We start from the raw sequence: 10,659 nt of genomic DNA, 5'->3' as shown, positions 1-10,659 counted from the left end.
GAGACTCATTCATTATATGTACCATTCATGGGCACCTGAATTTGTTACAGGTTTTTGGTTGAGTATTCTGTGCACTTACAGACTAAACTATTTTCCACCATAGATACCAACCTGTAGATAATTGGTCAATGATCTCTTGCTATGTACATTTCTTAATTTATATTAATAAGTTGTTTCTCTTTTTTTTGAAACAGAGTCTCACTTTGTTACCCTCAATAGAGTGTTAGAGTGCTGTAATGTCATAGCTCACAGAAACCTCAAACTCCTGGGCTCAAGGGATTCTCTTCCCTCAGTCTCCCAAATAGCTGAGATAACAGGTGTGTGCCACAACACCCAGGTATTCTTTAGAGATGGGGTCTCTCTCTTGCTCAGGCTGGTCTCAAACTCCTGAGCTCAAGCAATCCACCCACCTTGACCTCCCAGAGCGCTAGGATTGCAGGTGTGAGCCACCACGCCCAGCCAGGAGGTTGTTTCTTTCAATAATGAATACTAAGTGATTATTTATCATAAAGTACATTCTTAAAATTAAGGTCAGACTATCCATGATAATGAGTCTCCAGGATCTTTCACGTAAAAGTAAATATCAATACGATCAGAGTCACTAATTCAACAACTGTCAAATTATCTTAAACATATGGTGAACAACGACCACCTTTACCTCCCAAGTCAGATCATTAGGAAGAATGAGAAAAACTCTGTCACTGAAAGCTTTTGGTGTCTTCTCAGTCGCCTCCACACACCAGCTTGGACTCTCACCCCCTCAGGCTTGGATGTGGTCACTCACCCAGCCCTCGTCACGCCCTCTCATGCTATGAAAACATGAGCTCCCGTCTCACTGTCTCCCGCCGCAGCGTGAATCTTGCCATGCTTTTAGTGACCCCAGTGATCCCAAGGACCATTCCCTGTACTTTATCTTTCAGTTTCTCAACTTCCTCTTCCCCGCTGATCTCATGGTCAATAAAACCTCAGCCATTCTCTCCCAATGGACACACCTTAGATTTTGTCACTACCAGTAAACAAACCCTCTCGTAACTTCAGTGTCAACATTCCCTTTCCGACCATCACTTTCGAACCTCTCAACCACTGTCTCTAATGTTCTTATTTTGACAATTCCTTGGTCCCTCTGGACCCACCTGCTTTTCACTGTCCCTCAACTTTTCCATTTTAGCTCTTGGTTCACTTTCCTGGCTCTAGTCCTCATTGTCCTCCCCTTGATTTAAATGCCAAGGTCTACCACCATAATAACTGCCTTACATAAACCCTCAGCTTTCTTGCCCTCTCCTTCTCATCTTAGAAGAAAACCCCACGGACCTGCACAGCTGAATGTGGCTGAAAGAGGAACGCTCGACCATGGCGATGATCTTGCTTCAATTTATGAGCGCCTGTCTTAAGCAGGTTCTGTCTGGCCAGCAGCAGGATGTCTACCCCTGGCGGCTCACTCTCCCGCTCCCCTGTACATCCTCTATGTCCTCAAACTTCCTTCCCATCCTCATTAACAGCTGATGATCTTGCTTCTGATTTCCCTGGAGGGCATAAAAGGAATAGAACTTTGACAAGACACCTCCACCACTGCCACCCAATGCCCCCCCCACCAACCTCAAAGCTCGTGGGCTGTCTTTCTCTCCTCTGCTCTTGTGCCTCTGTGTTCTTACAAAGGCGTCTCAGACATTCTGCTCGCTCCTTCTCCTGCATCATTTTTTCTTTTCTAAAGGATTTCCTCGTCAGTACTTAAATGTGGTGTCATTTCTCCCATGTGCTAAAGCCGCCTCTCTGGCCTCACTTGTTTGTCAGTCCCACTCTGTTTCTCTGCTGACTTTTTACAGCAGTTGTCATCAAAGAGTAGCCTCCAGCTTGCCTCCTTCCAATTACCTTCAGCCTGTCCCAATTATGCTTTGGCCCCGACTACTCCTCAAAACCCGATGTTTTCAAAGTCATCAACGAACTCCATTGCTAACCCTGATGATCAGCTGCTGGCCCTCATCTTGCCCAGGGCATGAGCAGCACTTGACAGGACCAGTCACTCCATCCTCCTTAAAATGTTTTCTTTGCCTGGATCCCAGGACTCCCTTCTCTCCTGCTCTCTTTCTGCGGCACTGGCTACTTGCCTTTATTTGCTGGTTCTTCCTCAGCTTCCCAGTTTCTAAACATTGGATTTCCTAGGTCACGGACCACATGCCTCTCTTTCTGTGCTATCTATACTTGTGCCCCTAGTGTTCTCATCCAGAACCCTGGCTTGAACAACACCTGTCTGCTAAGGCTTCTCAAGTTTATGCACCCAGCCCAGACTTCTAAACTCGAGATTCATTTGCCTATTTGATAACCTTCCTTGGATGCCTAATAGGTATCTCAAATTTGATACGTCCAAATCAATTTCCTAATCCCCTAGGGAAGAATATTCCCTAAGACTCTTCTGCCTCATTCTTCCACGTCTCATTGACTAGGAACTCCGTTCTTTCTGTAGCACAGGCAAAAACCAACCAACCAACCAACCAAACAAACAAAGAAACAAAAAACCTTAGAGCAGTGGTTCTTAACCTTCCTAATGCCACAACACTTTAATACAGTTCCTCATGCTGTGGTGACCCCCAACCATAAAATTATTTTCATTGTTACTTTAATTTTGCTACTGTTATGAATCATAAGGTAAATATCTGATATGCAGGATGTATTTAGGTGACCCCTGTGAAAGGGTCGACCCACAGGTTGAGAACCACTGCCTTAGAGCCATCTTGGACTCTTCCCTTTTTTCTCATATCCCACATGGAACCCCCCCCAAAAATCTTCAAGCTTCTGTCTTCAACACATAACCATACTCTGGCCATTTCTCACTGCTTCCTCTGTCACCATCCCGGGACCAGCTCGGGTCACAGGACCAGTCCTGATGAGGTTAGACAGTGCCAAGGCTGCCTTTCCCGTGTCTGGAAGCCTCATGCCCACACCCCAAGTCATGAAACTAGGTTTCACCATTTCAGATTCATCTCTTTGCTGTTAGAATTGGCATCTCTACTTAGTTTTCTTTAAAAGCTTACATTTCTGAAAGGAATAACAATTTTTACCTATTAATTACATATGTATATATGGTATGTGTGTATTTCACTTTGCCAAGTATTTAAGTCAGATCCTAAAAGTACATAAAATGTATAACAATATTGAAAAATAAATGAGGCAAAGGGGAAATAAGGATAGGCAGAGAAAATCCTGGTGAACGGAAGGAGGGGTGAGCTGAGCCTATAAACGCACATGTGGACCTTTGTACTCGCTGACCGGTGGGGCGTGTGAGCCCTGCCGCTAAGGGGAGAGGGCTGTGCCAGGCAGGGAAAGGCAAGACTGGCCAGATATTCTCCCCCACCCCTAAGACTGGAACCTGATTTGCACACCATCCCTCCCTGGTGCCCCCCAGCTTCCCACCTTCCAGCCCCACCCCTGGTAATACCAGAGTACTTACCAAGACCCAAGCAAGAAACTCTGAGTCCTGATTTTCCAAGATTCCTAGAATAAAAAGAAAGCAACATATGGTCATCCTATCCTCTGGTGGAACTCCACACGTGTGACTGTGTGTTATTCATGGTACTGCGTTTGATATTATGCTTCTCAGGGTCATGGAGTAGCACAGCTGTGGCCCAGGCTTGGGAATGTGGGAACAGTCTCCCTCCCATGGGCAGTGGGGTCCTAGGACGCTCAAATCTGCCCCGGCTCAGCACAGTACACGACATCCCCCACCAAACACAGCTTTTCAATCCCAAACTGTCTTCTTTATGACATATTTGTTTACACACTTACTGGCTTTCTCTCTCCTTCTAGAATGTGGGTTCCTTGAGAGCAAGGAACTTTATCTTATTCATCAATCATTCATTTATTATTCATCAACTGAGTCCAACTCACAGTAGACCCTTAAAAAATATTTTTGACCTGCTGACTAAGAAACTGATTTCTAAAACAGAATATTTCTTCTAAGGGATGGAGATTATTAAAAGAATAAACAAAAAATTATCTTTTAGGTTATCTTAAATATATTTTATCTATATATTATTTTTTTAATTTTAATTTTTTTTTTTTTGAGGCTGTCTCACTCTGTGGCCCTGGGTAGGGTGCCCTGGTGTCATAGCTCACAGCAACCTCAGACTCTTGGGCTTGAGCAATCCTCTTGCCTCAGCTTCCCAAGTAGCTGCGACTACAGGTGCCCGCCACAATGCCTGGCTAGTTTTTTCTATTTTTAGTAGAGATGGGGTCTCGCTTTTCTCCGGCTGGTATCAAACTCCTGAGCTCAAGCAATCCACCCTCCTCAGCTAGGACTATAGGCATGAGCCACCATACCTGGCCTATATATGTATTTTTTTTATAAAAAGCTACCATAGGAAGGTCAAATTGTCCTTTTAAAATGATTCTTCTTTTTGTGGTCGACATTCTCTGATGTCATCCCTAAAAGTTTATCAAGAAAAAAATATATTTTTGCTTTCTAAATAGGAATAAAGCTAGGAGCTCTAGTACCCATTTGCCTCTAATCCACTGTGGATCTGGACTCAACCCATTTTTCTGTCTTCTGACTAGCAGCTGTCAGAGAAGAAACGAAATGCTCAGCGAAAGGATTCCTTTCGTAGCATTGGCGTAGGGGTCCAAAGTGAGGAGGCGGAGCTGGAATAATTATAACATTGCAGAAAAGTGCATCCCTTCTTCTCCGATGAGACACTCTCATAAAAATACAATTTCCCTCCCTCATTTTCACCCCAAATGAAATAATTCAAATAAAACTCTTCACAGCTCAACTTCCCCAGGTTCTGCCTCAGTTCATCGCCTGTTTCAGCTTCTTTAGAGTTAGCAGTTTCTACTCTAATTTTTGCATCGTATTTCTTTCTTCTGCTTTAGCTGTTGTCTATAAAATGCCGCCTAAGCAACCCATTTAGTTTCGCAGGATAATCAAAAAGGCATCACGACGCAAAGAACTGAAAGTCCGGGTTTCTGACAAACTGTCACATCCCGTTGGGTGACCTTGGGGAAATCGCTCCTTTTTTTCTTGATGCAATTTCCTCATTAATAAGATGGGATGCTGATGCCTGTGTCACTTGCTAGCTTCACTGCTGGAGAGCCAGAACATGGCTCGTAGGCCCAAGTGTTGCACAGTGAGCAAACCAGGCATGCTGATTCCTGGAGCCTTCCTGGTGCTCACCTCTCTGTGCACCCCCTCGCAGGTGCATTTTTCCAGATCCCTCTGGATATGCCCTACTGGAAGAAAATGATTGCATGAAGGTGTGTGTGAAAAATATTTTGAATTCCTAAGTAGGGGAAAAATCAGTGGCTGTCTCCGGTGAAAATAATTTTCATAAGACATTTTTCTTTTAACTGTGGCTCAAAACGCCACAGATGTGCAACCAGAAGGCCTTTCTTTGTCGTCTAAACGTCTACTTATTTTAAAGGATAGAAATCTGTAGCAAAGTCTATGTTGGAAAGAGAATTAAAAAAAAAAAAAGCCTAAAGCCAATTCAAAAGAAAACAAACAAAAACAGTGAATAATTCTGTCTTCTAAGTCGAGACATTCAGCATGGATGACTCAGTAAATATTTATTGAATGGTAGCCACCTTCCAGATAAGAACAGGTCATGGGAATACAGAGAGGAGCTGGGCTAGACCCTGAAAGAGCCTGGAGTTGACTGAGGTTACAGAGAAGCAGGCAGCTCATTAGGGCACTACGGGGTATGTGCTGTCATGGAGATCTTTGGCAGCACATGGGGTGTGGGTTACCTCAGGCTTCTTTTTCCCAACTTTGCAGGCGTCTTGGGGTTTTCATGTAATTTTACCATTTTTCAGTGATTTTTGAAAACACCAGGGTGGAGCAGCTGATGGCTGAACACTGAGCCGAGTGAGCTCTTTCTGAGGCTAAGGGGTTACAGTCCAGGGGTTCTCCTGACAGACACAAATAAGGCAGGGTTACGCCTGGGCATGTACTGAGCAACTCCTCGGCACCTGGGGCGGGGGGGAACCTGCTCTGTCTCCCTTATGACAGCAGCCGAAGAAGAAGATGATCATTGTTCCTGGTTTGGAAGACCAAACCTGAGAATTGTCAGCAAAAACAAACTGCAGAGCGGCAAGTACTAAATATGGCCCATTTTCTTGCCGCTGCTGATTAAACACCAACCCAGCTTTTCTGGAATGAAAGGCTTAGCGGATTTTAAAATGTAGGAAAAGCTCCAACACAGACAAATATTGACGGAGTGGCTAACACGTCCCCACCTTGAGACTTGGGTGTTTTTGTTTCCTTGACTCTTTAATTCCTTCTGTTCTTTCTGTAAATATCTTCACCCTCACCAGAGGGAGTAATTAGCACATTCAGGTGGTCATTGATAAAGTGAGAGGCATTTTCGGTACATGACAGCTACCTGGGTCTGTGCGTGCAGGCCCCTTACTTCGTCTCTTTGGGGGACTTGGACCACGGAACCCACTCTCAACTCAGGATGGTGCCACTCGCTTTGCAGACAGAGAAGGTGAGAAGGAGGAGCAGGCACCTCCCCGTCTAAGCGCAGAACCTCAACACTGGTTATTCTGAATTGCACACCTGCCTCCTCCTGCCTTTGTCCTTGACTGCGCCATACTAAGTGGAGAGGCAGGAATCGCCCAGCTTCTCTGCTCCATTTAAGCTCTGCTGTGTAATAGGAGCCCAAATATTTGACACCTTTGCTCTAATGTATCATTCCGTAGCTTGTCTGTGGTGAATAATGACCAAGTTTACCAATCACGCTGGGCTGTAACACACACGGGAACCTTCATCTCACCTCCATGCAATTTTCATAAATACCCCGTGATCTTATCCAACACTGCGCAAAGGAACAACTTCATACAATTTCATTTTAGTTCTTAATTCCTCAGTGTTCACACGAGTGAGACTGCATACGAATTCTGTAAGCACATCAAATTTCCGATTCGGTTGAATTCCTTTCCCACTTGACTCAAAGTTGCTTCCCTGCACCGGTGTACCTATTCTATGTGTGTCAGATACACCAGAAGGAAGTCACACCACGTTCATTTTTAGTGTCTGCTCCTGTTCAACTCAAAATAAAAGCTCCTCTTTCTTAGGTGAACCCAAACTGCTCTTGCTGCTAATATTAGGAATGGATGATATCAATATGGGAGCACAGAAAGGACACGGAGTCTGCTCAGTCAAATTATGGAAACCCCAAATTCTAAAGCTTCAGGAAACAGTTATCTGGACACAGGAGGCAAGTTTTTGAGATTGCAAAGGCTGTGTTCTCCCCTCCTTTGTGGGCAGTCTGTCCCCTTGGTGAACATGTGGCTGAGTCTATTTTAGGGCAGTGCTTAGTTCCCTGAAGCAGGCATGAGATGTGATTCCAGGGGTTACTTGTGGAGCAGCCCCCAGCTCTTTGCTTTTAAGGCAATCACAGAGCAGTGAGAACTATGATCAAGCATCACTCAGGGGCGGCGTCATAGGCCACTCTGACAGTTACAGTCCCTTTATATGTCAGAGGCTAAAAGCCAAAGATTAGTAGCCCAAATGTGTCATTTTAAATTGCTGGCTTCTGAATGTATGTTTCTTCGACCTTTTTTTTTTAAATTTTATTTTTTATTAAATCAAAGCAGTGTACATTAATACTATCATGGGGTACAGTGTATTGTTTCTGTATACAATTTGAAATACTTTCATCCAACTGGTTAACATAGCTTTCATATCTTTTTCTTAGTTATTGTGTTAAGACATTTATATTCTACATTTAGAGAGATTCACATGTGCCCTTATAGGATGAACCATAGACCTTACTCAGTTTTTAGCCGTTGGGAAGTGAGGCGTAGCTAGATAGGATGCGTGCCTTGCATTGGACCAAGGAAGAAGAAAATGCCTGGAACAAAATCCCTGATTTAAAGGTCGAAGCAAGGGGGATGGCCCGAAATCGTATGTCAGGGGCTCCAGCTGCTGCGTCAGGCCGGCAGGAAAAAGCTGGGTTTGACCTGGTTTCCACCAGGTCAGACAATTACATCTTTTGCTGTCTCACTCTATTTGAACGTCTTCCTGATTCTTCTAAATCACGCTCTCCTGGGGATCATGCCTTACCTGGAAGTTACCAGTCAAATATGGGGTTTAGGTTTGTTTTTGTTTTTAAAGATGTGTACATTTTCTGGCTTGGCGCCTGTGGCTTGAGCAGCTAAGGCGCCAGCCACATACACCTGAGCTGGCGGATTCGAATCCAGCCCAGGCCCGCCAAACAACAATGATGGCTGCAACCAAAAAATAGCTGGGCATTGTGGTAGGAGCTGGGCTACTTGGGAGGCTGAGGCAGGAGAATCACTTGCACCCAGGAGTTGGAGGTTTCTGGTGAGCTGTGATGTCACAGCACTCTACCCAGGGAGACAGCTTGAGACTCTGTCTCAAAAGAAAAAAAAAAAAAGATATGTACATTTTCCCTGATGTAAGCAGTTTTTTTTTTTTAAAGGAATGTACATTTAACCTTTCTTGAAAAATCCAGAACAGAAAGCATGCTTGTTCATCTTGCTTTGACAAATGTTGATAGCTTCAATGGTTGCACGAGAATGTACATTTTGACAGTCGTGATTGTGACTACAAGAAGTGGTGACATTTCCTTAAGAAGCAGTGTTTGTCACTGTGGGTAAGTGAACAATGACTCATTTGGAAACCACCAGGCACGCATATGATTTAGCCATGCGTTCTGATGACAATGTCAAGTAACACAATGAAACTTTGTTTTATTCTTACCTTTATTTAAGTCGCAACAGAGTGAGATTTTTTTCAGATTGTTTGATTTAAAGGTTTAAGTCATTTGCCAGTTATGAATTCTGAGTAGGTTCTTATTTCTTTTCTTTGGATATACAAAATTCCCTATTGATCTGTATCATTCTAGAAAAGTCTAGAGAAGCATGGCAAAAAAAGTTTTTCCTGTAATTAATTAATTAGTTCAAAAGAAACATACCAGGCCTTTGACAAGCTGTAAGGATGGGCTGAGTAGCAGACAGTTGCTGTTTTCATAGAGCTTATGTTATAGGGCGGGGGGGGGGGTTTATTAAATTGTGAGTGAATTAATTGCTTGAGTAAAATATGAAATAAAAGGATGGTAGGCTCTAAGTGTAAAATTGGGATGTTGATCTGGTCTGAGTGGTTAGGAAAAGCTTGTTTAGGGAAGTTACATTTAAACTGGGATTCAAAGGAAGAGCAGGGACAAGCATTCCAGGTGGTGTGAACAGCACGTGCAAAGGCTCAGAGACTGGAAGAAACATGGATAATTAAAAAACTGGAAGAAGTCCAGGACAATGGAAGAAGAGTGAAAAGAAAGTGAAATGGCTCCACAAGAGTCTGGTAGGGCTGGTAGGAGCCAGATCCAATAGGACCTTACAGACTATGTGAAGGATTGTGGGCTTAACAGGAAGAGGTCATGGAAGACTGCTAAAAAGTCAAGCAGGAGAAATGGTGGAAGGGAGGCAAGAACAAGAGGTGGGAGAACGCCTGTGTAATCCCGATGAGAAATGTGGACCCCTTGAAATCAGGTTTCCTGGAGAAGGATGGGGAAGATGCCAGCTAGCCTCAGTCAGTGAAATCCACAGGACTTGGTGTTTGATTGAGTATGAGCGTGAAAGACAAGGAATCATGGACGGGTCTCAGGTTTCTGACTTGGGAAACTGGGTGAAGAGGGGTGTTTTCCACTGAAGTAGGGTTCATTGGGGAAGCCGAAGGGTTGCACTCACCTTTGGGTAGATGGGGATTGAAATATCTATGCGACATTGAAGTTGATTGCCTGGAGCTCAGCTAGGGAGAGGGGTTTCTGGGTAATGGACGCCCCGGGCTGGGTCAGCTGCTAAGGGAGACAGTGTTCAGTTGGAGAAGGGGTCAAAGACAGATGTTGCCTTGAGGAGCCACAACACCACAGGTGGTGGAGAGGAAGCTCATCAGCAAAGAACCCGAGAAGGAGGGTGTAGGGGGAGACCAGGAAAGTGTCTGCGGAGAAACCAAAGAGGAAATGGTTTCAGCAGGAAGGGAGCGGGCGGCAATGTTGGAGGCTGCTGAAGCTCCCCAGGGAGCTGAAGCCTGGGGAAGATGGAGGAACAGCCTTCGCGTTCAGCTGCATGGGGGTTGCTAGTGACTTCTGCCACGGCCATCTTGGTGGTGCCGAGGATGGGAAACCGGGCTGGGAGCTCCAAGGAGAGCGAAGATGCAGAAATGATGTGCACTAGCTGCGTGTGACCTTGGGCAGGTTGCTTGCCTTTTAAAATCTCTTTCCTCATTCATAAATGGGGATAATAATAGCATGCTGCTTTTTTTCTTAACAGCTGAGGAAATATAAATGCAGCACCAGTCCTAGAATATTTCAGTGTTCAATAATAAATGCTAGTTGATTTCTGCCTTTCCAGTTTCTTAGGAAAAGTGCTGTCCGGACACTGAATCTGGTGGGGTTCTGGGGCAGGTGCAGAATCTGGCAGGAGGCTGCCCCTGGGACTTGCGGGATGCACTTCCAAAGCCCAGAGATCCTCCCAGCTGGGGCTGAAAACCTGTAAACATCTCGAAACATTATGTGTGAATTGTAAGTTGCTTTTCTAGAGCCACTAGAAGACTAGAAAGGAAGCGGCAAAGGTCAACGAGGCAGGCAAGAAAGAAGGGGCGCCTTTTTGACAGAGACGAAACGATGGGGAAGCGCAGTATCAGGATCC

The 10,659-nt window shown here is 44.7% G+C and overlaps 1 protein-coding gene across 5 annotated transcripts in view; it reads right to left on the bottom strand.

Moving 5' to 3' along the window:
- Positions 1-10,659, bottom strand: part of KCNAB1 (potassium voltage-gated channel subfamily A member regulatory beta subunit 1) — a 385,822-nt gene that overhangs the window by 113,710 nt on the left and 261,453 nt on the right. For all 5 annotated transcript variants that reach the window (XM_003794131.3, XM_003794133.3, XM_003794130.3 and 2 more), the window contains exon 2: positions 3,446-3,489. In XM_003794131.3, the coding sequence (XP_003794179.1) occupies positions 3,446-3,489 (44 nt within the window). The remainder of the gene's footprint in view (positions 1-3,445; positions 3,490-10,659) is intronic.

Source organism: Otolemur garnettii, unplaced genomic scaffold, assembly GCF_000181295.1.
Source record: "Otolemur garnettii isolate 467f Iridium unplaced genomic scaffold, OtoGar3 scaffold00076, whole genome shotgun sequence".
Classification (NCBI taxonomy): domain Eukaryota; kingdom Metazoa; phylum Chordata; class Mammalia; order Primates; family Galagidae; genus Otolemur; species Otolemur garnettii.
This window is presented reverse-complemented; position numbering and strand designations above follow the sequence as displayed.